Below are 26,110 nucleotides of genomic sequence, written 5' to 3' on the forward strand. Positions count from 1 at the left end.
GGCGGGCGTCTATGCTCCATGCTTGCCTGCAGCAGAAAGCGCCCTCACTCTAGCCTGCCCGCCGTTTGCACAACTCTCTCCGGGACCTGTACCGTCCAGTCTGAGCGCCGGGACTCTGTTCCTATGGGGTTGCAGCTGAGCTATTCAACACACACGGCTACTCCCCAGTCTTTACTCGCCCTGGTTTCTGATGGCTAACACATTCCAGCATCGAGCTCCGTGATGATCTCCAACATGTCGACCGAGACGATGCATCTGGTGATGATGACAACCGCGCTGTCTCTGCTGATACCAAAGAGACGACTTCCGGTGAGGGTGCTGCTCCGAAGTCCAAGAAGGTTGCCAGCAAGCAAGCCCCAATCACCAAAACTTCGGTCAAGGTGGCTTCTGTGGCCTGGACAGATCATCTTCACGGCAGTGACTCCAGTCGATCGTATGATGGGCAAGGCCTTACTTTCAGAGTCATATTGGACACATCACGACGCACAGGCCTTTTCAAATTACAGGCGAACATCCAGCTCAAGCACATGCAGCTGAAACACAATGATCTGGTTGCTGGGTCGCAAATCATCTACCTGTTCATCTACCCTGAGAATGTACTCGCCGTTACAGGCGACGAGCCGTTGTATACCTTGACATTTTCTCTGAGGAGGCCGCCTGATCTTGTCGTGCCAAAGGGGAAGCCATTAGAGTCGGAACCAGCAACTGATGCACTGCTGGAGTCAATGTTTGCCCTGGCGAAATCGACAAAATTCGCCATTCAGCTACCTACGGCCGCATTACCAAGAAAAGACGTGAAGCTCATCTCGTCCATCGCCTGCGTTCTCTCGGCCAATCACGACATCTCCACAGACAAGAGACGCGCCGATCTCAACACCCTGTACTTGGGCGACGGCGGCGAGATTGTTCAACTTGACAAGGAGACACAAAGCCTTGCAGAGAGCCCGCCAACTTATGAGAAACCCACTGCTCGTCCACACAGTAAGGATATGCCATCCCATTTACCCAACCGTTCGATCCAAACGTGTTGAGCTGACTCGATCCTTGATAGATAAGCTCAAACGCAAATGCACGAGTCCTGATGTTGAACGACGGCGCGCTACTACCTCTGGCCGTGCTTTTACCAAAACACAAGCAACTGCCGCGCTCCTTGAGGGTGGTAACGTTCAACTAGAGGACATATTCAACCTTCTAGTCGAGATGAATGGTCGTGTCACACGGATCGAAGGCGGCGTGAAACAGATTCAGAGCCGCGTTGATCAGATCGAAAGCCATGTCAAGCGGATTGAGAGCCGCGTTGAACAGGTCGATGGCCGTGTTGAACAGATCGAGAAGTCGCTTGCCTCAGAAGGCAGTGAGGCACCGTCTCAGACCATGTCGGAAGCGAGGCTAGAGTTGCTGGAAGAGCTCAACGACAGAATCGACCACGAGATCATCGACGTTCAGTCTCGGTACGCCGACGTGACTGAGGAACTCGAGGAGAAGATTACGGAGTTTGAAACCACCATGTCTGAAGCCTTGGAGAATCTTCAAAGGAACGCGGAGGACTGCGAGCAAGAGGTAGAGGAGCGGCTGGAGGAGCGGATAGAGCGGGCGGTGGACAAGTACTTGAGCAATGGGATGTTTCAAGGCAGCTTTTCCTTCAACAAGCAGGCAACAACTGATTAATGAGAACACTGCCAGCGGGCACTATGGGATACAATCATTCTCTCTTGCGGATCTAAAGACTTATCGACGTAAGCCATATGTGATACATGACTGCGTAGCATGACCTCCTTATCACTGGAAGCCTCCCGTTAGGGTTCCCATCATATCAGATGAATCAAGCCCAAGTCCGAAGCACACCCGCCCATTAATGGCTTCTAGGCCCAGACAACCAATGGACCATTTCCCCAAAACCCGACATCACGAATGAAGCTAGCACGGATCTGAATATCTCCTGGTAATTCCCCGACTTTTCAAAAGAAGTCCTGGGGTAGGAGATACAGCCGCCGGGAATATCAAGCAGCCGAAGTGCCGACCAAGACGCCATGATTGGCCGTTCATCACAACAATTACATACATACCACGCTCACGGGAAGTCAAACCCCCTCTAGATATCTACAGCTTATCACATTCGTTGCCAGACTTTTTCCTTATTAAATCAATAGCTAGTCATAGTTATTAAGAGTAGATCATTTCTCTAGTCTTTGTTGTGTATAAATAGTCTTGAGATTTCCAGGTGATTTGGGCTCATCTACTTTCCTGTCTAGTGGAGGTTGTTATAGCAACTCGCCGACATCTCCCCAATAACGACTACATACACAGCGTCAAAGAACATTTGCCTACCTACACCAATGGCTCCTTCACGGACAGACATAGAAACGCCCTCCAATGGAGACAACTACAGCTCCCGGACTCCTCCCGCCTCCGAGGTCATCATCACAGGCTTCACAGCCCACGGTACGTCCAACCTCCAACCCGTCACTCTCACTCACCTTTCCACCAACCTCCCCTCCCCTCCCCTAAACAACCTCGTCTCAATCTCTCAACTTCAAAAGCCCTTCTTCCAATGACTCACACGTATATACATATCATGCTCAGACCTCCGCTTCCCAACAAGCCTCGACCTCTCGGGCTCCGACGCAATGAACCCCGGCCCCAACTACAGCGCAGCCTACATCGTCCTCCACACAAACACCCGCCACCTATCCGGCCACGGCTTCGCCTTCACAATCGGCCGGGGCAACAACCTGTGCGTCCTCGCCGCCGAGATGGTAGCCGAGCGCCTCGTCGGCAAGACGCTCGAGCAACTCACGGCCAACATGGGCCAGACCTGGCGCCACCTCGTGTCCGACTCCCAATTGCGCTGGGTCGGGCCCGAAAAGGGCGTGATTCATCTTGGCCTGAGCACGTGCGTCAACGCTGTGTGGGATCTTTGGGGACGGCATCTGGGGAAGCCCGTGTGGGAGATTGTGTCGGACATGACGCCGGAGGAGTTTGTAAGGTGTATCGATTTCAGATACATTCTCGATGCCATCACGCCTGAGGAGGCGGTGGAGTTGCTCAGGGAGCAGGCCAAGACGAAGAAGGCGAGGCTGGAGGAGGCCAGGCTGAATAGGGCTGTGCCGGCGTATACTACGCAAGCGGGCTGGCTGGGCTTTTCGGATGAAAAGATGGTGGAGCTGATTGAGTCGAATCTCGCGCAGGGCATGGACAAGTTCAAGTTCAAGGTCGGGGGCAGCCTCGAGGACGACAAGAGGCGGCTGCAGATTGCGCGGGACACGATCGGGTATGATCGGTTGCTCATGGTCGATGCGAATCAGGTGTGGAGCGTGCCGGAGGCGATTGACTATATGCTTCATCTGGTCAAGTACAAGCCGCTGTAAGTTTTGTTTATTTGTCACTTGCTCCCATCGGATTGCCTTTTTGGACTGGCGGGTTATCGAATGCGGTACTAACGAGCCTCTTCAGCTTCATCGAAGAGCCGACCTCGCCAGACGACATCCTCGGCCACGCGGCCATCCGAAAGGCCCTCAAGCCGTACGGCGTCGGCGTCGCCACCGGCGAGCACTGCCAGAACCGCGTCATGTTCAAGCAGCTCCTCCAGGCGGGCTCGATCGACTACTGCCAGATCGACGCCTGCAGGCTCGGCGGCGTCAACGAAGTCATGGCCGTGTTGCTCATGGCCAAGAAGTGAGTCTTGAACCCACGCATAGCGCGCCTTCTTCCACTGCATAGATATCGTCCAGAGGTGCTGATATGAATGTCTCGCAGATTCAACGTGCCGATTGTCCCCCACAGCGGAGGCATCGGCCTGAACGAATACACGCAGCATCTCGCCCTCATCAACTACCTGTGCGTGTCTGGCGAAAAGAGCCTGCTGGAGCACATCAGCTCGTTCCGCGAGGTGCTCAAGACGCCCTGCCAGACCAAGGACGGGCATTTCGTCACCCCGCATGATGCCGGGTACAGCGTAGAGTATAAGCCCGAGGCGATAGAAAAGTACACGTACCCTACAGGCAGCTTCTGGAGGAGTGAGCAGGGTCTGGCAATTATCAATGAGCCAAACATCTGAGCCAGACGAGACAGCCGGTGGCGTTGTATAGATAGGTTGCGTTGGATGACTGATTTGAATAGAGATGTACATTCAGGCAGACGGAAAGATGGTGTGAAAGTAGCCATAATCATCTAACCAATCTTCGAAAAGTTGGAGATTGGAGTCTGGCATCGCGACAGCCCCGAGCTCCAAGGCTTCACCGAGCGTGTAAGGTATTGAGGGCTGCGTGGAGGGCGCCAAATATCCATCGTGAGCAACGGATGCTGTGACCATCGGAGCGTGTTCGGTTGCGACGCTGTCTCGACTTGGGATCTGCATGGGCTTCGCAGGAGTGTCTTCATCGTCTCCGACCGGCGTCCGCCTCCGACTGGCGCTGTGGCCAAAGTCTACTGCCTTGCCAAAAAGTTGCTTTGGCGGCACGCGGTCGTTGAAGAAGGCGACGAGGGGATCCTGTTCCTGTCCGTTGGCATATGTTGCAGGGCCTTGCGAGTGCTCAGCGGCGAGCTTGAAGAAGTCGTAGTAGAAGCTGGCGTGCCAGTAGATCTCGCCCAACTGTTCGAGCAGCACCATGCACTTGTTGAACCTATCGATATGAGGTTGTCTGCTGGATTCGTCGGGAGCCGACCGCATCATGAGAAGGTGGACGATGAGAGGCGGCAGGATAACAGTCACGCTGTGAAGCAATTAGTGTGTTAGACGCGGCAAAGGGTGGACAAGCGCCTACCATATTGTCGGGCAGTATTTGACCAAGTCTAGACTGACGAGCTCGACAGCGATCCGCGTCGAGTCTTCAGCAGCAGCCTGAACTTTGGGCAGCGGGAGTTGTGCGCCGCTTGGTCGGCTCTCGTCGAGAATCTGATGAGACTTGTGGAGGGCAATGACGACGATACTATTTGCATGTCAGTCAGATACTTGAAGCTAAAGCAGGGCCGCGGCAAGGTGAGCTCACTTGTACATGAGATGTAGCAGCGCCCTGTAGAGCGTACACATGCCTCGCTTGTCAAAGTCCCTCCCGTAGTCTCCATGCAGCCTCGCGCTCGGGACCAGGTTCAGACGCCAATGCTGAAGCGTTTCTTCACACAGATCGATCTGCTCGGGCAAAGATCCCGGTTCCGTGGCAATGTTGTGAGGCAGCGAGAGTACCCCCTCCATGTACTGGCAAAGCTTGACAAAGTCGATAAAGATTTCCTTGACCGTCTGGTCGTCCTCGCTGTCACCATCCTCTCTCAAATCATCAAGCGTCAGCATCGGAACTGTGCAGTCCAGGCTGTTGATGTGCATGGGACGCCCTGTGCCGAGCGCAGTCAGCCGGTCCCGGACCAGGCACGCCCACCATATTCTCGCCCATAGCTTGCGCTGCGGTTCTTGGCTGGCGTTGCGATGCAGCCCGAGGCCCTGCGCGATACTGATGGCTTGATGGATCCAGAACCAGGTGTGCTTCTGCTCCACCATGGACGGGTAGAAGTGGCTCATGAGCAGGAGAGCCTGGATGTTGATGATGTTGTCTGGCTCAAAGTCAAACTCGTAGAGATGCTGCAACAATGAGCATATGAATTCGGTCGGGTACCGGCCAACTTGACCAAGGGGGGAGGAGAGACATACCCGTGCCCTCTTGTGTAGCAAACTCCTCGCCTCTTTTCGAGAAGTGAAGCCAGCGTCGCAGATTGTGCTCATAGGCACCATCTAGTAGTGAAGCCAAGTAAGCAAACTTGCTGCTTGGACCGTCACACCGAGTCACGAAAACATACCGCAGCGGCTGTGAAGAGAACGGCCTGCAGCAGCAACAAGCTCACCCCGTTAGAACGCGGCGCAACATGGCGGTCACTCCGGTAGTAATCCGCCAGAAAGCCGGACTTGTCGAGGATGGGGAAGAAGGGATGGAAGAGCTGGAAATAGTTGGACACAAACACGTCCATGACGGCCCTCGGAGGAAGACTCAGCGCCCCTTTCCGCTGCAGATAGTGCATGTCATCGTCATCCAGCCGGGAATGCTTCATCGCTCCCGGATCGTCCAGGCTGTCCCGCGAGACAGCCAACAGGGAGGACGGCTGGCTCGCGGGGGCAAAGCTGCGCAGGAAGGGATAGTGCGGCACCTGGTGAAGCATGGCATGCTGCGGGATCGAACGCGGCGATGATGGCCTCGCAGCAGCAGCAGCACCGCCGAGCCCCAAACCATGGCCTGGCGATGATGATGATAGTATCGACGCCTGTTGCTGTTGCTGCTGCTGCTGCTGCCTCAGTCTTTCGGTCTCGAGCTTCCCGCGGCGCTTCTTGCGGGCCTGGACGACGCAGTCGAAGCCGTCGAGCCGGCACTTGGTGCAGGGGACGCCCGTCTTGAGGACGTCGCAGCGGATCTTGCGGGTGCGGCAGCAGGAGCAGGCCTTGGAGGCGCGCTTCTTCTTTCTGGCGAGCATCTGGACGGGGGGTGACGGTGAATGGTCTGGCGGTGTCATTCTGGTGATGAGGCTGTGTGTCGTTGGGTCAGTTCACCGGGTAGGTAGGTACCTATGATGCTTGGTGGTGAGCTCCGACAGCGGACGAGACACGGGGTTCACGAGATGATGCCGGGAATAACGACGGTGAGCAGCACAGACGAGGCTTCATTGTCCAGCATGTTATATTCGAGACTATCCAGGTAGTTTGAGCGTCTCAGGCCAGAAGCGGAATGGGATCGTGACGCTATTCTACTTGATGTACAGTACTGTGTCTACCTAGGTACGGCTGACTAACGACACGACGTCGATGACATGCCACGATGATGATGCCGAATCTTCGTCTCCCAAAGATGCTCCGATACAGCAAAGAAAAAAAAAACAATCAAATCGACCGTGACGACCTGTCTTCTTCCACAGTACATCACTCTGCATCACCATCACCAAACATCATACATAAACACACCCAAAATACCACAGTCTCTCCCCTCTTGTCCTTGTCCTATAGTACCTTAGATACACACACCCCTGCCCTTTCCGGTAGGTACCTGCATCCCACCCTCCACCAGCGCTAAAGCAAAGGTACTAACCAGCCCATAATAAGCGCGTCTCTCCCCTCCCGAATTCCGCGCCCAAACCTCCAAAACCTCCTCCAAACTACAAACCTCCAAACCAAACTTCCGCCTTCACTTTTTTTCTCATCGTGATACTGTCGCCAAAACTCACTGCACAAACAGCCCGCCAGCTGCCGCACTCGCCCACCCACTCGACTCATCCACCACCCAATCATCTTTGCCCCTCCACACCACGAAAAGGTGAGAGCAAAGTGAACGCACGCGCAATTCACCGCAGCCCTTTGCCCAGCGCTCGCAGTGAATCACGCCCCGGATCATTCACCCTCTCCGGCATCCGTTTGCCTCACGGGATATATAAAGCATCTCCTCTCTCTCCCCCGTCTTCCACTTCTTCTTTCTTTCTTTCTTTCCCATCCCATCCAAACAAAAAAGCCAAATGGCGCACAGCAAGCGACCCCCCCCCATCACCACCTCGCCTTCTCCCCAACTTTGTTTGACCATCTACTATTTCTGCTCACCAACTCTTTTCTCTTGCCCTCTCTTCTCTCTACTTCCCAGCTGCTGTTGCATACTTAGGGGCCCTCAAGGGCTACCGCCTCCCTCGCCACGCTTCACATTTCTCTACACATCCTCTCGTCGACTTCTTTACGTCGCCTTCAACTCATCCTCCAGCCTTTTGTCTATTATCTTTTTTCCCCCCCTTCACACCACTTCACCCATACATGCCCCACGGCCTCCCTCTCCTCCCCCCTAAATCTTTCCGCAGAGAACTTGGCCACCTCTGCTTGGCTCACGGTGATGATATCTCTTGCACCCCCTTTCATCAAGGAACAGCCTTCTGGATTGATCATCGCGATCAAACCGCTGGCACATGTCCACACATGCAAAGAACAGAGATCTGAGCGAGCCTTGCACACAACCATCTTTCTTCCCCTTGTCCCCTCATCACTCTCCTTTACTCTTTCCCCTCGTTCTACCTCGTAGGTATTTTCCTCGTGTCTTTCGTCTTTGCTTGTTTCTCTTTGTAGGTAGATATGGTAGAGTTACCCAAGTTTGCCCTCGAGGTTGTTTTCGCTCACAGTAGCCGCAATGACCGACACCTCGCACCTCAGAAAGCTCCTCTCTTCCCATCCCTCTTGGTTCCTCTCGAACCAAAGGGGACAGAAGCAAGAGTCTTGATGATGCTCCCTTTCCACCCAGCGGTGAAAGGAAAAAATATAGTTTTCAATCGGAGCAGGCTGAGCGTCACAACCAGAGGTTAGTTCCTCTCCATCCTTGTCTACAAATGAGGTTGAGTTTACGAAAAACAACAATGAATATCTACTCGGGTCGAAGGGGACTGTGGTCTCTCTCGTACGGGAGAAGAGATTCTGGGTGAGGGGAGGATTGGGAGGAGTGATGTTGTTGTTGTGTTTTATTTTCATTTTCGTCTTTGCTCATGTTGAACAAAAGCGAAAGCCACCTGGTGATGATTTCAAGGACCAAAAAGCCAAATTTGCAGACAGCAGCAGCCAGCCTCAACAGCTACCCAAAAGGCTGCGAGTTGCCGGTGAGAACAGAAGAGAGCTAATCTGAGGGTGCTTTTGCTTTGTTCGCTTTTTCTTTTTTGGCTCGTCGTTTATTTGCTTTTTTTTTTTCTCCCCATATATGTCTCTGTTTGTTCACTTTCTTTGTTTTTGCTTCCTATCTAGTAGATTGTTTGTATGGCTTTGTTGGCTGGGACAAGGTATCGTGAGGCTGGCTAGTGGTCATCCTTGGCATGGAGCAAGTCTAGATACGTAGATGAATAATAATGTTTCCCTGCTTGACAAAACTACGTCACATCAACCGTCATTTCACACGAGTCCAGTTCGTCCTTTCAACGCGAGAAATCTATTCATTCATCGGATTTTCACGGTCCCTCCTCGAGACAATCGTTCAAGATCCTCCTAGCCCGGACCTCATGTGCCATCCATGGGTATTTCATGGCCCGCAAGGTGCAAATCGTACATAAACAAAATCTACAACGACCCTCTTTTGGGGCCTTGCGACATCTCCACCGTCCCTTTACTGGCCTTTTTATCGACACGCAATTCCTTCGCTCACATCTTGTCCTCAGTTCTTCTTTCCCACGGGCTTGCTGTACATCCATATCGCGCAGAATCCCAGGAAGCCCGTCACCGTCGCGCCAATGCCCGAGATCCACGGCCAGGCGCCCGAGATGACGAAGCTGCGAGGCCACTCGTCGTGTGCAAAGTGGCGGACGCTAACCGTATTCTTCTCTTCGACATTGGTGAGGAGCGAGCGCTTGTAGTTAACCAAGAAGTTGAAGATTCCGTGCTGGTCGGGAAGCGTAAAGGACACGCCGTAGATGGCGGCGTCATCGGTGGTGCCCGTAAGCTCCAGGTTCAGGCGGTGGAAGGGCGAGAGCATGGAGAACTCGAGCTGGAGAAGGTCGTCTTCGGGGAGGACAAAGGGCACCCACTTGTCCCAGACGTACTCGGACAGGGAGATAGTGTATGACTGCGTGGTAGACAAGTCAGATACGGCGCGCTTCAACTATGCTCCATGGGTTACTCACCACGTCGTTCTTAACACGGTAGATGCCAGGGTTGAGCTCCTCAGAGCCCTGCAGGTGGTGCTCAACGCTGTTCACGCGCAGGACACCAATCTCCTGGAATGTCCAGCCGGCAACCCGTCGGGCAAACTCCTTGTTCTCCGTCTTGGTGCTCTTTCCACCCAGCTTGGCCACCTTGGCATCCAGCCACTTGTCCTGCAGCATCTCAGCCGAGCCGAGCACAGTCACGCGCGCAGAATTGCGCGCCTGCATCACCGACACCAGCGCCAGCTGCTGACCCGCAGCGAACAGCTCATCAGCGTCGAGGACCTCGGCCTGCTCCTTGGGGTTATAGCTGTACGCAGTAGCAGGAGCGCGAACGATGGGGGTCAGCAGCGGGCCAGAACCAAGGACGTGTCCCACGGCGTGAGGGAAGGCCAGGACGCCACCCGGAAGTTCAAAGTAGGACTTGAGGCCGGGGCGAATGTTGGACGGCGCATCAAGGACGAGGACGTCGTGGGACTCGGCGGCGGAGATGGTGTCGTAGTTGAAGTGGTCGACGACGGTGCCGGTGCGCTCGACGGGCAGGGAGATGTCGAGCTCGGAGAGGAGGGAGACGAGCGAAGTGGACGCGGGAACCTTGGAGGACAGCGCAACGAGGATGTTTCCATTGGCGTTGACGAAGTCGACGAGGCGGTTTGGGGTCAGGTTGGGTCCAAGTCCTGCATGGCAGAGTCAGCAAACAAATTGCCATTGCCGAATCATGGAATAACAAAGATGTAGGTAGAGTAGGTAGATGGAGGATGGATATAGAATATGACATACCCTTGACCTTGGACGGCAGAAACAACAAGTGGTCGTACGTCCTCTCGCCCAGGTGGAACAGCGTCAGTCCCTCGCTCCGCGGCGTCTCATACGAAACCTGATATCCTCGCGCTGCAGGATGTCGAATCAGCTCAAGCTCCGACACGACTCCCTCAACCCAATTGCCCCGAAATATGCATCTACACACCTGTCAAATCGCCCAGAAACTGGCCATACGCCTCCTTCTCGGCAACGTCGTCCAGCACCACCAGCAGCCGATTCCCGCTCGTGCTCACGGCCGAAACCGCCGCCGCAAACAGCGCCGCGGCAACGCTCAGAATCGACCACATGACGAGACCCTCGTGAAATAAACAATCAGGTTTCCAGGCTGGGTTCGGTAACTGTGCTGAGCCTCGGTGGTTCGTTGAAACAAGAGAGAGAGAGAAAAAAGAGTGGAAGCTTCACCAAGGCAAGGTTCCTAAGCTGCTCTGAAGCTCTGGTCAAACCCTCAACCACTTTTGGGAGGATACGTAGCCTCGCCGCTCCCGCTGTGGGGGCCCTTCAGTTCGTCACTTCCAGTTTCAAGTTGGGGTCGAGGTACGGGGGTACAAGCTACTAGTACTAAGGTACCTGAAGGCAGCGCAGACATTGCCGGGGATCTACCGAAAGGCGCCGGCAGCCAAGCATCACCAACTTTGAGCCGAAACCTCACCTCATGTCACCCAGATCTCCGTGATATCCCTCTCTCGCTCTTGCGCAAACTCCCGCCCTCGCCAATCCCGCCAACACCCTCAATTCCACCCTCTCACCACTACAACAGTGAGTACAGCCGTTCATCCAACCTACAACAACACTGTGCCCCCCCCCCCCCCCCCCCCTTCTCCTCCATTACCCAATACCTCAGCTAACCAAGTCTCGAATCGCATAGAAACTCATCATGTCCGCCCCTCTCTTCTGGTCAACGCCCCTCAAGTACTGCTCCTGGGCCGCCCGCGAGCGTCCCGCCTTCTTCTGGTCCGTCGTCGTCGGCGCCGCTGGGCCTCTGCTCATGCCCATCGTGCCCCCAATCCGCCACATGCTCGGCGACATCGATCCTGCGCCCATTCCCGTCACCTATCCCGGTACGTTTCACGATAAACAACCTCCCTCCCCCCCTGCGGTCTTGAGGATCGTCAATCGAGTGGCGGCAGAAACGATGTGCAACTGTGTGGGGACTTCAGGCATGGCTATGCAAGACTGACAACTGTGTATAGTCCCCGCTGGTCCTCGAAAGCAGCTGACGGGCTACGACGACGAATAAAACCTACCGATCTAAACCAAAGTCAACCTCCACAAACTCAAACTAGGAAAAACTGCACCATGTCGACGGCCAAAAGGCATGTTATAATGCAGCCGCGAGTTCCTGTACATACACACAAAACCACGGCGTGACCCATCATGTAAAAAAAACACAAGAGGATGGGAAGAAAAGGGTCTTGGGAAGCCAGGTCTACAGACTCATTCCGACAACTCGAATCAATTCACACAAACATCAACATTTTTCTTCTACATGATACCGATCCTAACCAGTCTTCATCTTGCTACGCATGCAATGTCCAACCTTTTGAGCGCCCTTGAGGAATCTATCAATGCTAAACACCCTCAACTCCCTGCACAATATCACTCTATTCGTCGTCAACCCCCATCTTCTCCCTCACTTCTCATCCAGACCGCGATGCAACGCGACGAATGTTCCTCACAGACGGTCCGCGCGGCAAACTCAGGCTCTATCTGTCCCTGCCTGCAAAGTTCCACTCGTACTGCGTCCCCTCGTTAGCCATGCGCCGTAACAGAGTGTGAAAGATGCAACTTACTACTCGCCCATCGTCATCTCCAGTGTAGACACAAGTCGGCATCGGGCTAATACAGGTGATGCCCGCCGCAGTATTCTCCCCAATGTCGCTGGTGTAATCGATATGGTCCAGCCGTCGCAGCAGCTCCAGAGTCCACTTCCCTCCCACCACGCTCTTGCGCCAAACGTTGACGATGCCTCCCCGGTGACCCGTGAAGATGAGGTAGTTCTCCAGCCACTCGTTGCCCGCGCCTTCATAAAAGGCACAGGAGTGGACGTAGTCTTCAGAGTCCGAGCACACGTTCTGTTCCAGGATGAGACTGCCATTGAGAGAGTACAGGATCACGTTAGGACCCGAGCAGAGCATGATATCGCCTGACACATTGTGGATTTGCGCACACTCCACATGCCGCACCAGTGGCAGCTTGCGAATAAAAGACAGCTGGTTCAGATCCCACAGGAACGCCTGACCGTCCGACGAAGCCGTCACAAACGTGCTAAAGGCCTTGCCCACGGCAATCGCAGTCACTGGCGTCTTGTGGCCGAACAAGCTCGACTTGGGCATCAACTCGACAATCTTACCGGGCGCCGTGTGCAGCGCATGTACAGACACCACGCAGTCTTCTCCGGCAGTGATGAGCGTCTTGGAGTCGGCAAAGGCAGCGCACGAAATCTGGCCGATATGCAGGTTCTCAAACAGACCGGCCGGCCTGCGGTTATCGGCGAAGAAGAACCGGATGCTGTTGTCCGCATATCCCCACTCGAGATACTTGTCGTACGGTGGGAGGTTGAGGCGGAAGGGCGAGGCGCAGAGCAGGCGGTCCAGCTTGGGCGCGTATATCAGCGTCGACACCCTCTCGTGGCTCTCCAGCAGCGGGTTTGGCAGGCATGCCAGGGAGAAGACGGCAGTGTCCAGCCTCTTCACGGACGACTTAAGCTGCTCCCGCGGCGGGTGAGGCTTCTGGAACACTTGATGAGGCGTCTGGCCAAAGTTGTGAATGACCCCAGCCGATATCGCTCTCTCGTTGACATCAGTAATCTGGTCGAGGTCGACCGAGCCAGCGTACGACAGGTTGTGGAAGACGTTGAGATTCTCCATCGCCGCATCGCCTCGCTGCTTGAATCCAAACACCAAGTCTATCCATTTGTGCAGGTTCTCGCTCACGTACGGGCTCTCAAGCGCTTCGCGATGCTTCGCAATGAAGATTTTGGGATCGCCTTTGGCCCACGGCGGCAGCTCAACGTTATTGACCTGAGCACCGTTGCTTTGACGACGGCCGAAATCGTAGCCATTGATGTTTGTCAGGAACTCGGGCAGACAGAAAAACTCGGGAATCAGCTCTCGGACATCCGTCTTGTTGTTGCATGATGCCGAGTTCCAGGCATCGCCAATCGAATGAAACAGTCGGTCTGCATGATCAAAGCTGTCTCCCTGGACAAGCAGGTAGGACTGCACAAACGGCGGCAATCTGATGAGATACGAGGATACAATCATGGCAGACGAATAATGGGTGCCGTAGTGGAACGGCTTCTGTCCAATCTCTTCAAGCGCACTATAGGTGTCGATGAAGCCCTGGATACGGTTCGCAGTCTGAGCGCCCATGGGCTTGGACAGGTCTCGGAACGTCTTGGGGTCCTCCAGATCGAGGTCCTCGCTAGTATAGTCGGCGAGGATCCACGGGAAGACGGGATACTGCGTCAAGTCGTTGAATGTCCGCCCAGCCATGGTGTTCACCACCATGAGGTAGTGGAAATTGGAAATCTCGCCACGCTGCCACCGCTTCATGATGGAAGTCCACGGCGATGCATTGAACAGCGTCCCGAGCCGAGATCCCAGGCCTTGCGGCGAGTCCTCAAACCCCTTGAGCATGTCAAACCTCCACGCGTCTTCTGGGTTGGGGAGCGAATGGGCAGCACTCGTATGCGGGGCTTTGCTCAGCATCTTTGCAAACAAGCTGTCTCTGAACGCAGTGCTGATGGTGGTGAGGAGATAGCTTCGACCGTCCGTGAAGAAGATCTCAATGGCCACGTCCCTGAAGAGGAACCGACGCTTCGAGATGCTGATTACATCTTGCCACCTCCAATGTCTCGACTCCTGCTCTCGGCCGCCCGCGTTCTGCCGCTTCTCGAGCGTCTTCGCCCCCGTGACGATTTGGGTAAACGGATCGCGCTCTTCTGGCGGCGCTTGCCACACGTTCACAATGTCACCATTGGCGCACTGAAACACGTTGTCCATGATGTACAGGGCGTCCTTCCCTACTATCAGAAGGCCTTCGCATGCCTCGAGACCTGTCACACGCGAGACGTTGTACGCAGCCTGAACTTGATCGCCGTGCTCCAGACGCCGCATAACCTTGCGGTTCTTATCTTCAAAGTTCTCATCGCCCTCGTTTGGCTCATTCGGGTCGTCGACGAGCTCAAAGTCATCCTCTGCTGTGAGCCCAGTGTCGGGGTTATCGGTGGTCGACTCAGGCTCCATGGTCATAGATGCAGCATCGTTGTCATTGGCACCGTCCAAAAAGGTACTCGAACGCGTGGGCGGCCGATTTGCCGAGCCTGTCGCATCCCTTGAGGCTGGTGTCGTGCTCAGGGCATTGTTGGGAGCTGATGCGGTGGTGGCAGCGGTAGAAGGGGTGGCACTGGACGATGGCAGGCTGCCTTTGGCCTTGGGTTGATATCTGTCCTCGCCAACCTGGTAGTCAGGTAGAAGACGCAAGCGCATGCGATTTCGCCCCTCTGTTCGATCCAACTTCCACTTCGGTGCCGTGGGTATGCTGAACACGGCTCCAGGCCGCTGCAGGTCCCTCTCCATCTTTCTATAACCCGCCATAAGGAAGGCCAGGTCATCTTGCTGATCCTGCATGAGACGCTGGTACTTGTAGTATTCGCCGCTGTAGATGCTCTTCATCCATGCGCTGTTACCGATGTCATGGCTGATCAAGATCTTTTCCGCTCCGATGACTTCCACGTTCCAAGTCTTGAGCTTCTCTTTCCGCTTTGTGAGGCGCGACTTGGCGGATTCTAGCGTGCGCTGGTTCTCTGCGCTGACAAAATCCTCCCATGTCTTGGACATGCCACCGAAAAACAGCACGTCCAGTGCCGGTCTATGCTTGTCCACCCAAAGGACAAACGCCTCGTCATCCATCTCTGTAATCTTTTGGAAGTCGCGAACAACCTGCCGCTGGTCGGGGGCAGACGATGAGCGAATCAGGGCGATGGATTCCTCGGGCTTTTGCACGAGAATGATGCGCAGAAAGTTGGCTGCGGCGGTGCGAATCGAGGCTTTGTCGTCGATCAGTTTTGTGTAGAGCTGATACCAAAACAGCTTCAGGTAGTCGTCGTCAGCTCCTAGGCAGCCAAGAATCGACATTTGCCAATAAGCAAGCTTGTTCATGAACTCCTTGGCCTCCGATTCCGAGGTTTGCCGACTGTCAAGGTCCGATAGCTTAAGCAAAACCGTCCTCAAGAGGCAACTGCGGATCGTCGATATGGCCGGGCTGCACAGACGAACGCTTTTCAATCCCGCAATTTCGGGTCGTTGCAGAAATTCCAGGAGCATGCCGTTGAAGTCGATCAAGGCTTCTGCCCCGTTCAGGAACCAGCCTTCGAAAATTGCTTCACACAGATGGGTACAAAGCCGGCCGAGGTTCGTCAAAATTCTCGGCTCACAAATTCCGTCAAGTCTCGTCTGTATTACGTTCGTGACCTCGGAAATTGTCTTCTTCAGAATGTAGGACTCAAAATATGCCTGGTGCTCTTGGAAGCCAGGGGGCATTTTGATGAACAGTCCGAAGCCCGAGAATTCTTTGCGAGCGAAGATTTGGTCCAGGAACACACGCATAACCAAGTCTGTAATGCCCTCTACAATGGAATCACCAACGGTATTGCCGAGCACTTTAGGTTGTTGTGGCGGAGGCTTCGTCGAGGGGATTGAGAGCCTTGGCTCAGCAACAGTCTTCTGGGCAGTCAGGAGGACGAAAGATGACGCTCGTCTCAAAGGCGTGCCCTTTGGCGGCGTAGACTGTGGCGACGGCACAAGATCGATATTTGTCGTTCTGACAATGGGCGCCGGGACGGAGCTACCGCCCATGGGTCGGATGATGACATCGCTCCCCTCGAACGTCAGAGCAGAGTCTCGAGAGTTCAATTCGACGTCAGGAGTGACTGCATCGGCGCTGACTATGATGGGATACAGAGCTGCCAAGAGCAAACGAAGCCATTCAGACGACAGGGCAAAGTCTCGGAACTCGGCAGACCGCTCGTGGAGATCTCGCAAGACTTGGATAGCGTTTTGAAGAAAGCCAGCATTTGCCCCTACTTTCTCTCGCGACACTGTCACTGCAAACGTCAGTCAAGAAGAAAACAAAAAGGCAATAATGGGATTTGATGGCCATCCAAAGGCGGACATACTCCTCGGCTCCAAAGCTCTGATGAGGTCTGCAGAGCTCGCTCTTGGTCGTGAGTCGTAGGCGGACATGGGTCTAGACGTTGCGTGGGACGGCGAAAGGTTGGTTGCTGGAGAATCTGGATCTTCTTGGTACTTCATCACGTCCTTCAAGCCATGTTGAAGCATCGATGTGATAACGACTAGTGACTCGGGATAGACAACCTTTCGCTTGTCGAACCTTTCAGCCAGCGAAAGGAAGTCAGCCCTGCTGTCAAAGTTGATATCGGCCACATCCTGCCCGAACAGGATGCAGAAGCAAATTGTCCACAAGGGGGGGACGTCCCAGAATCTCTTCAGCCGGTTTGCCATGATGGTGAAGCCGCCAGATTTACCAGCAAACTTGGATGTATAAGCCGATCCGTGGACAACAAGAAGGCGAGCGAGGATCTTGCAACCGTGGACGACAGTCTCAGGGTCGTCATCGGCGAGAAGATAGAGAAGCCACTATCATTCGAGCGCGGAACGTCAGTAAACTCGCGTTGCTTTATGCTGCGCGGATGGGGGTAAGTTGTGCCTACCTTGTTCGTGACAGTCTTTGCAAACTTCTTGATGTTGTTAAAGTTGCCTCTCTCGCAGAGGATTCGGGAGTAAAGACTCAGGACCCTGGTCCCCAGCTGCTTCTTCGACACGGTTCGGCTACCGCCGGACAGGCTGTTGTTCTCGCTTCCATCCGCGGTTCCTCGCTTGAAGGGGCCGGGAGTACTAGACCGCGAGGTGGCCAAGGAGAGCCTTGGCGTCCGCGAGCCCACGGATACGGGCAGGTGAAATGCGTATGTGATGAAGAGTGACAGGGATCGCATGACTTCCTGGCTCAGGTTTGATCTCACGAGGGCCTCGAAAGCCCCCATAAACTGGGGCACGACTTCTTCAGAAATGGCCTCGCCCTTCATGGCGTCCAGCAGCCGCTTTACGATTCCTGCAACAGACACGGTCAGAATGCACTGCTGGCTCTCAAACAGAAGAAGCGGCCAAGCTACTCACTCATCCGTAACAACCTTCTACTGTTGAAGTCATGGTATTTACTGTTAACGGCAAAGGTCACGAATTGCTTATAATAGAGCTCCTGGACGCGTGGCCCTGATTTGCGCCAGATATCCAGGTCGATCAAGAGGATGCGATATGCTAGGGGGTTGATGATGAAAGACTCAATGGGTTCTGCATGATTGTATCCGACAAAGCCCAGCACCAGGCTGAGGGCTCTGAAGGCAAGGCTCTCGCGCTCCTCGCTGGATGCCGAGAGCCGGGGGATTTGAGCATTGTCGCTTGCGGCGCCCGAATAATGCCCAATCTTGAACCGCAGGAGCATGCCCAAGATGCTGTAACCATTGTCCCTCTCCATGGCTTCACTATTTCTCCAATTCCTGCGGATGCAGTGGAACATGATTTCAATGGCATGGATGGTCTCCTCGACAGTGGTCGCCTTCTCCAGCAGCTTCAGGGCCAATGGAGTAAACCCGGCCAGGCGCCACATATTCTCGTCAAAGTAGGAGGGAACAGCCACGATGGGAGTTCCTCGGAAAGAGGCAATGCCCTGTGCCCTGAACAGTGCATCCGTGAGGCTCGGTACCGCACAGTTGATGGCCAGTGGTGATCCTTCTTTGCTGGACATGCGGAATAGATTGCGCGTGGACGAGCGAGGGAGGGCGCGGAGAACACCGGTGTCGAGGTATTGCACGTTCTCGGGAAAGGTGGCAGATGGCAGGATGCCGAGGAGTATCTTGGACTCTGGCAGCAGCGAGCTTGCCTTGTCACGCACGGCCCGCAGGATATCAGAGTTCTCGTCCTTACCGGAATGCACAATCTCATTGCGCAGACCCAGCATCGCCGACGCCTCGTACGTCTGGAAGCCGCCCAATGTGTCTTGGAAGTTGCCCTGATAGCGTGGTCCGAGGGCATGTTGAACTGCAATGTAGTCATCACTAAGGACATCCTCAAACAGATAGGCCGATGCCAAGGACCACCTCGAAAAGACAAGGCCCGGACCGCTCTGGTTCGAAAGATCGCGGGGAGTCCCGAGGAACGCCTGGACTGGGTTGTGCTTGTTCTGGTTGGAGTTGAAGGAGGCAAATGTTTCCGTGCTTCCGTTTGCGAGCGGAGGCATGTGCGGGTAGTTGCAGCGAATCTGTTCCGCAAACTCCCCGTTCACGTAGAGAGAGGCCTTGCTGGCCGTTATTGTTTTTGGCCGGCGATGGACAACGGCGATGTGATACCACTTCTTCTCACGGAACGTGATCGACTTGAATCGCACGCTAGGCTTATTGGAGAAGACTGAAGTCTGAAGGATAAAGTTGTGAGTATCTCGTTCCAGGTACATGAGGACAAAGCAGGTTTGCGTAGAATCGAAGACGCCAAAGATGGTGGTATGTGCAGTCGGATCGAAAGACTCAACACGTATCCAGGCGGCAAACGTGTACCCTGCCGTAGACTGGGGAGGGAACGGGCGGCCCAGAGTAGGGAGCTCCAGTGAAGAATGGCCGTGTAGCGAGAGGTCAAACTGGAAGAAGGGAGGGCCGGTGTACTTCGACGTCATCTCCAGGAAGAAGCTGGCGGCCTCCGGGCCTGGCGCCGATAGTAGGAACTGGACATCGGCGGGCTGGTTCACGCCAAGGTGCATAAGCAGTCGACATAGGTCCAGCACTTTGTCGCGTTCCGCCTTGGCGAGGTTGGACTGTGGTGAGAAGGCAGATTCGAGAAACTGCGAGAGAACGCCGGTTGAGTGGATGGCGGCACGGTTGTAGATCGAGACGGATGCTGCGCTGAGGATAGTCTCGAGCACGATGAGGGACGACGGGCTTGGCGGCGAGTTCGCGGATCTCGGAATGGCGCGCCAGAAGCTCACGACAGCCCTGAGCAGCTCAGGATGGCGTATGATCGTCTTGGGGGTGACCACTTCTCGCACACTCGGCCCAATGCTAGTCACTGAGCGTGCAAGCACAAGGTCCCACTGTTCGTCGGCCCCGTCCTCGGCATCGTTTTCAGGGTTCTCAGGGGCATCGGCCGGATTGGTCTCACTTTCGGTCTCCGCACGCAATGCCTTTGCAGTAGACTGGCAGAGAAGATCCAAAGCTTCGTCATCCAAAGAGAAGGCGAGAAGCTTTCCGAAGACATGGCAGCTAACCCAAGCATCGGGCTCCGCCCCTCCCAGGCCAATGCTCGCAATGATCTGCTCGAGGGCTTCCCATCCGCCCCCAGCGACTCGATATCGGAAGAACCGCTTGTTCCCAGAGTGGTCTCGGAAGGCAGCCGACAATACGCTCAGGAATGCTCCGAGCAGCTTGAATAATGACATCATCTCGGCCTGAGTCCGCTTCCTGGGATCGTGATAGCCGGCAAAGCCGCGCAGGACGTCGAGGACGCACTCGAAGCCTCCAGCATGGCGAAAGGCATCTTGGTTTGAGGGCATAGGGGGGGAAGCGATCAGCTGCGCAATGTTTCGCAGCCCCTTTGCAATCTTGGAGATGTCGGGGTAGCCATCGTCGTTCCGAGCCGTCTGCTGGCGGGTGAGGTCATCGAGCAGTGTCTGCAGGACTTGTAGGTATTTCGGGTTCGTGTTTGCCGAAGTGGACGCCGACGTCGACGATCGAAACCGTGTGGGAAGAGTCGCCATGGTGCTGTCTCGGCCGAATTCGCATTCCAGTAGAGCTGCCCTCCAGGGCCCGTCAAGGGTCCAGGCCGTCAGCTATGCGCAACAGCATTGAAGGGCAAGATGAACAGGCAGCTGGGAGCTCTGGCGCGGGGCGCATGAAGCTCTCTGGCGGCGGTCAGCTGGTCGATGGAAGAGGCTGCGACGCCAGAGAGAAGGCTGATGGGCGGTTGGAAGAAGGAATTGCAGGGCGAGGACAAGATCGATGTCCCAAGTCCGTGAATCAATATTCGGCGATAAAGGAGACGATCTGCTGCGGGATCGTGATGACTTGCTGTCCAGCTCTTTGAATGAAGTTGCAGCCTGCCGTCAGCCTTGGACGTGGCTGAGGTACGGCATTGCGGCTAGGTATAGTGGAGTGGGATGTGGCTACAGCAGTCGACGCCCCGCCGCGAGCCGCTAAACGGCTGCTCAGGGAGCTGGACAGCGCGCTTCGGGTGCTTATCGCTGGGTGGCTAGAGGATAAGGGGTCGGCTTTGATGGAGGATTGGTTGGCTTCCATTGATAGCAACCTAATCTGAATATCGATATGATAGGTACAGGTAGGTAGTCCTACATGATGACGGTATCAATGCAGTCGAGATGATCCTTTGATAGGTATCTCGGGAATGGAGATGGAACATGGACAAAGGCGGCAGTGCCATGTCTGGCCGAACAACTCAGCAGGTGAGAAGAGACCCATTGTGATTTGAGGCATCTGTCACCAGTTCTTTGTTCTCTGCAACGTCGTCATGGCTTCCTCTTCCAGCCATCGAGCAGCGAGGAAGAAACGCCGTGTGCTGCGAGAGCAAGTCTGGTGTTGTACCGCTTGCAGTGTGTAGGACGACGACTACATGCATTTCCACATGCAGCACGTGCATAAAAGAATATCCGAAGAGCGGTTGCTCGTTAGGTACTTTGTACTTGGAGAGCCATGGGCCGATCGCGGCGAAATGATGACAATGGGCCAAGAGTAGGAGAAGCGTGTCGAGGTACTATATTAGAAAGGGGTTCCGGATTCAAGGCCTTTATGCTGAACGGAGCGCTCGACGAATATCCGAGTACGGGGACAAGCGCAGAGTACGACGGACTTTACGAAGTATCAGTCAAGTACGTACGAATTTCATTGTGCCACAGACTTGCACGGAACATGGATGTAGTAATTGCAGCGGTTGATCACGCCTCGCGGGTCGCGTTGAAACGGCCGATGCGTGATTCTCGACACTCCCTTGACTGTAGGACTTGCACGCTGAATAATAAAACTACCAGCATATCCATCTTCAGATGGAGTCCCTTGAACAAGCTGGCTTACCCGATAAGAGACGGAGGCTGCCGTAAGACGGACGTTGGAAGTACTCGGTACCTGGAGGCTGGCGACGGGAGTCCAGGGCATCTCAGCTCTTTGAGCTCATCTAGGCCGATAAGCACGCAAGCCATGCTCACGTCAATGCACCGCCAGCCCAAGTCAGGAGGCAAGATGGCATGGCTTTGTTGCCTTTGACGGTCACTCTGCTTGGTAACATGAATCAAGCACTCTATTTGTAGTAGTCGGCGCAAGAGCTCCGAACAGGTCCGTCCTCGTGCGACAAAGAGCTTGAGCTCGTAGCCAAGTAGGGTAGCAACAATACGCCCGTCGTGGCACAAGGCCGTTTTGGCTTACGCCAGCCAAAGGTTGCCAGGCACGAAAAGGGATGCGAATCTTGGTTACGCCCGTATTATACAGTGCATCTCATGCCACCCAAGGGGTCCAGCCAGATGCAGCCACGCCAGCTCCCGGCTGTAAATAACGTCGATCAGCACGGCGTCACTGGGCACTCGCCTCCCTGGCCACCGTCACGAGTCGTCCCCGAACGGGCATGAGGAATATTGGGAGAATGGCTCGTGATCAAACCGAGCACGAGCCAGGCAGCGGACCAGCAAGATTCAGGTGGCGGCCAATCGGAGCTCCATCTATCCCCGCATTCTGTCGCAGTATGGGATCCGGTCAGGACGGGGGAGCGAAATGGGGCCAGATGCACCGCTGCGGCCTGGCAAATGCAGGGCTTATCGTCTGGTTGAGCTGGCGTCGTCCGGGGGAGCAAGGAGGCAGACACTGGCTGGGTGCATCAGCTGGGGCGAATGACGACCTTGACGGGGCAGATAGCAAAGCCTACCTACCTAGGTACCTCCGGAGCAACGGTAAGGTATCTCGCAGAAGCTGATACGGGCTGATGGGCAATCACCTGCCGAGCGTCGCCCCCTAAATGCCATTGCAGTCTATCCCATCCCTGATTATCGGCCAGTTGATCGTTTGCGTTTCGTTTGCGTCTGGCCAGCGAGACCTTGGGAGGCTGGTCGCGGTAGCACGCAGGCACATGTACCGAGACACGACACACGCCCGTACAGTGCTAGCAGGGCATTCTGGGACTCAGGGGCCCCCAAGCCCAGCTCGATGAGATGGAACTTGGTCTCACAACGTACTCGAAGTACCTCGCACAAGCCGCCGACGAGTCCGCGACATTGGCGTCCCATCTATGTATCTGTAGTAACTACTTAACATGCCCTCAAAGGCGTGAAACAGCACGACGCGTTCCTCATGTAAGGCGCTCGACCCTTGGGCACAAAGACAGATCCGGGTGAAGAGCAGCGAGGCGGTGATGCGCTGTTCACTCAAAGGAGGCCCGTCGGTCGGTCACGAAGCAGCGGTCATTGTCGGGCACCCCAGCCATCATGACGGAACAATGACTCTTCCGAAATGAGCCCTCGCCTTTGTCTCTCGCGGTTGGCCTGCGAACCTGGGACGTGAGCCTTGGAACGTCTGAACCCTGAGCCGTGGAACGCACGGAGAAGCACCAGCTGATGCCCGCCAGAGACAGCGGCCGGGGTCGCGACAAGGGCGACCAGGATGAGCGTTGCGCACTGTAGGCGCGGGTACCCCTTCTCCCTCGGCCCAGGGCAGCAGGTACCGTCCCCAGCCAAGCACCACCGCGCAGGTACAAGGCTGAGTGACCTGGCCCCAAAGGTCGAAAGTGCCCGCTGCTGTTGCGTTATCGCATCGCCCCCGGCCGCGGATTGGACGCGGGAGAGACCGCTAAGCCCGACTGGGCCGAGTCGCACGCTTCCCCGACTGGGCCTAGCCGCCCTCAGCGATGCGTCACCGCGGCTCACTGCTCGCCCGCTGAGGCAGCACTGGCGCCTCGTGCCGCCCTTATCTACCGCGCCATCGCTCGTCCTCCATCCTCCTCCTCTTCTCTTCTTCCTTCATCATCCGCCTCTCCCTCCCATCCATCACCCATCATCTTCCCCCAGTGGTTCCCATCACGCAGGTCGAAGCCGGAGTTTCTCTGTTTCGCTGCGTTTTTTCAGTCTCTTCTGGTGTTGTTTGTCGCAGGTTGACCAACTTCCGTCCTTCCCTCACCAGCCCATCACATCCGCCACCATGCGGTCCGTTGTCGCCCTCTCCATGGCGGCCGTTGCCCAGGCCAGCACATTCCAGATTGGCACCATCCACGAGAAGTCGGCCCCCGTGCTGAGCAACGTCGAGGCCAACGCCATCCCCGATGCCTACATCATCAAGTTCAAGGACCACGTGGGTGAGGATGATGCCTCCAAGCACCACGACTGGATCCAGAGCATCCACACAAACGTTGAGCAGGAGCGCCTTGAGCTCCGCAAGCGAAGCAACGTCTTTGGCGCCGACGACGTCTTTGACGGTCTGAAGCACACTTTCAAGATTGGCGACGGCTTCAAGGGCTACGCCGGTCACTTCCACGAGTCTGTCATTGAGCAGGTCCGGAACCACCCTGACGTAAGTTTTGCACAGCCGCCCTCCCTTTTGGCTCCCCAACAAAGCTAACCCCTCCCAGGTTGAGTACATCGAGCGCGACAGCATTGTGCACACCATGCTTCCCCTCGAGTCCAAGGACAGCATCATCGTTGAGGACTCGTGCAACGGCGAGACGGAGAAGCAGGCTCCCTGGGGTCTTGCCCGTATCTCTCACCGAGAGACGCTCAACTTTGGCTCCTTCAACAAGTACCTCTACACCGCTGATGGTGGTGAGGGTGTTGATGCCTATGTCATTGACACCGGCACCAACATCGAGCACGTCGACTTTGAGGGTCGTGCCAAGTGGGGCAAGACCATCCCTGCCGGCGATGAGGACGAGGACGGCAACGGCCACGGCACTCACTGCTCTGGTACCGTTGCTGGTAAGAAGTACGGTGTTGCCAAGAAGGCCCACGTCTACGCCGTCAAGGTGCTCCGATCCAACGGATCCGGCACCATGTCTGACGTCGTCAAGGGCGTCGAGTACGCTGCTCTCTCCCACATTGAGCAGGTGAAGAAGGCCAAGAAGGGCAAGCGGAAGGGCTTCAAGGGCTCCGTCGCCAACATGTCCCTCGGTGGTGGCAAGACCCAGGCTCTTGACGCTGCCGTCAACGCCGCCGTCCGCGCCGGTGTCCACTTTGCCGTTGCTGCCGGCAACGACAACGCTGATGCTTGCAACTACTCCCCCGCTGCCGCCACTGAGCCCCTCACCGTCGGTGCTTCTGCTCTCGATGACAGCCGTGCTTACTTCTCCAACTACGGCAAGTGCACTGACATCTTCGCCCCTGGTCTGAGCATCCAGTCCACCTGGATTGGCTCCAAGTATGCCGTCAACACCATCTCTGGTACCTCCATGGCCTCTCCTCACATCTGCGGTCTCCTGGCCTACTACCTGTCTCTCCAGCCCGCTGGTGACTCTGAGTTCGCTGTTGCCCCCATCACCCCCAAGAAGCTCAAGGAGAGCGTCATCTCTGTCGCCACCAAGAACGCCCTCTCTGACCTGCCCGACTCTGACACCCCCAACCTGCTCGCCTGGAACGGCGGTGGCTGCAGCAACTTCTCCCAGATTGTCGAGGCCGGCAGCTACACTGTCAAGCCCAAGCAGAACAAGCAGGCCAAGCTCCCCAGCACCATTGAGGAGCTCGAGGAGGCCATCGAGGGTGACTTTGAGGTCGTCTCTGGCGAGATCGTCAAGGGTGCCAAGAGCTTTGGCTCCAAGGCGGAGAAGTTTGCCAAGAAGATCCACGATCTCGTCGAGGAGGAGATTGAGGAGTTCATCTCTGAGCTCTCCGAGTAAGGTCTATCTCTTTTGAGTAGTCCCCAATTTATTTCCTTTGTGTGATGGCCACGATGCGCTCTACGTCATGATTGAGTACGAGGGTCATAGTATGGGATCAGGAGAGACTTGTTTTGCTTTTTTGGGTATTTGGCACGGATATGTTATTTAACGGGGACTTTACCCCCTAGGTTGTACTCTACGCTGCATGGTGCTACGCTCTCAAGATGAGCTTATACAGATCATGATAATAAGACAAACCAGCATTGTCAGATTGATGCTTTAACAGCTGTTCGCACGCGTGATCATACATCGGTGTCCAATTACTTACTACATGTACGCATGCCCCAATCCTCGCAATCTTATATTCTCATATCAAGCCGTCAAGTTGGTCAGCCAATAGATGCCCTAGTAGTAGTTGGTACCTGAGGTAAGGCTTGTAGGCTTATTGTATGATTAGGTATCCCTCTATGGCTGCAACCACCTTGACAATCGGCAACGATACAACAAGGCCGAACCTGCGTTCAGCTATTGCACAGCCGGTTGACGCTTCTTGCCATATACCTATTCACTTGAGGCCACATCTACTCTGACTCCTAAGTGAATCAAGTTTGAAGTCGGGCTACAAGAGCAACGCCGCGGTCAGGTGCCCCAAAAGCTTGGTACCTACTAGGTACTAACCTTACCGTTCCTAAAGTCTGCCAGCTGCCAATCTCCAAATCGTTCTGACAGCAGGAGCCACG

At 55.3% G+C, this 26,110-nt stretch overlaps 6 protein-coding genes across 6 annotated transcripts; 3 read left to right on the plus strand and 3 right to left on the minus strand.

The window, feature by feature from the left end:
• Positions 1–2,582: 2,582 nt before the first annotated feature.
• On the plus strand, positions 2,583–4,057 carry TRIREDRAFT_66662 (uncharacterized protein; the record flags this gene model as incomplete). Its single annotated transcript, XM_006967759.1, has 3 exons — positions 2,583–3,364; positions 3,454–3,675; positions 3,757–4,057. Coding segments are annotated over 3 exons (1,305 nt in total), but the record flags the coding sequence as incomplete, so codon positions are not given.
• Positions 4,058–4,984: 927 nt separating this feature from the next.
• On the minus strand, positions 4,985–6,492 carry TRIREDRAFT_72057 (uncharacterized protein; the record flags this gene model as incomplete). The annotated part of the gene is made up of 3 exons (XM_006967839.2): positions 4,985–5,572; positions 5,642–5,722; positions 5,788–6,492. The coding sequence occupies 3 exons, from the start codon at positions 6,490–6,492 to the stop codon at positions 4,985–4,987; spliced, it is 1,374 nt and encodes a 457-aa protein (XP_006967901.1).
• A 2,648-nt stretch (positions 6,493–9,140) lies between these two features.
• Positions 9,141–10,813, minus strand: TRIREDRAFT_80584 (uncharacterized protein; the record flags this gene model as incomplete). The annotated part of the gene is made up of 4 exons (XM_006967840.1): positions 10,595–10,813; positions 10,408–10,518; positions 9,607–10,304; positions 9,141–9,548 (listed from the first exon to the last, which is right to left on the minus strand). The coding sequence occupies exons 1-4, from the start codon at positions 10,734–10,736 to the stop codon at positions 9,141–9,143; spliced, it is 1,359 nt and encodes a 452-aa protein (XP_006967902.1). The 5' UTR covers positions 10,737–10,813.
• Positions 10,814–11,323: 510 nt separating this feature from the next.
• On the plus strand, positions 11,324–11,686 carry TRIREDRAFT_66835 (uncharacterized protein; the record flags this gene model as incomplete). Its single annotated transcript, XM_006967760.1, has 2 exons — positions 11,324–11,507; positions 11,640–11,686. 2 exons carry the CDS (start codon positions 11,324–11,326, stop codon positions 11,684–11,686), a joined length of 231 nt encoding a protein of 76 aa, XP_006967822.1.
• A 298-nt stretch (positions 11,687–11,984) lies between these two features.
• Positions 11,985–20,506, minus strand: TRIREDRAFT_80586 (uncharacterized protein). Its single transcript, XM_006967841.1, has 5 exons — positions 17,646–20,506; positions 17,183–17,580; positions 16,628–17,108; positions 12,240–16,555; positions 11,985–12,185 (listed from the first exon to the last, which is right to left on the minus strand). Exons 1-5 carry the CDS (start codon positions 20,269–20,271, stop codon positions 12,153–12,155), a joined length of 7,854 nt encoding a protein of 2,617 aa, XP_006967903.1. The 5' UTR covers positions 20,272–20,506; the 3' UTR covers positions 11,985–12,152.
• Positions 20,507–23,537: 3,031 nt separating this feature from the next.
• On the plus strand, positions 23,538–25,651 carry TRIREDRAFT_123244 (serine protease-like protein). Its single transcript, XM_006967761.1, has 2 exons — positions 23,538–24,073; positions 24,132–25,651. The coding sequence occupies exons 1-2, from the start codon at positions 23,705–23,707 to the stop codon at positions 25,386–25,388; spliced, it is 1,626 nt and encodes a 541-aa protein (XP_006967823.1). The 5' UTR covers positions 23,538–23,704; the 3' UTR covers positions 25,389–25,651.
• The last annotated feature ends 459 nt before the right edge of the window (positions 25,652–26,110 follow it).

Source organism: Trichoderma reesei (genome assembly GCF_000167675.1).
Source record: "Trichoderma reesei QM6a unplaced genomic scaffold TRIREscaffold_19, whole genome shotgun sequence".
Classification (NCBI taxonomy): Eukaryota; Fungi; Ascomycota; class Sordariomycetes; order Hypocreales; family Hypocreaceae; genus Trichoderma; species Trichoderma reesei.

Coding starts and splice junctions, on each gene's coding strand:
- TRIREDRAFT_80586 (XM_006967841.1), bottom strand. CDS start 20,271: ATGGCGACTCTTCCCACACGGTTTCGATCGTCGACGTCGGCGTCCACT. Junction 16,556..16,627: donor CAGAGCTTTGGAGCCGAGGA/GTATGTCCGCCT, acceptor TGACGTTTGCAG/TGACAGTGTCGCGAGAGAAA. Junction 12,186..12,239: donor GAGATGACGATGGGCGAGTA/GTAAGTTGCATC, acceptor GAGGGGACGCAG/TACGAGTGGAACTTTGCAGG.
- TRIREDRAFT_123244 (XM_006967761.1), top strand. CDS start 23,705: ATGCGGTCCGTTGTCGCCCTCTCCATGGCGGCCGTTGCCCAGGCCAGC. Junction 24,074..24,131: donor AGGTCCGGAACCACCCTGAC/GTAAGTTTTGCA, acceptor AACCCCTCCCAG/GTTGAGTACATCGAGCGCGA.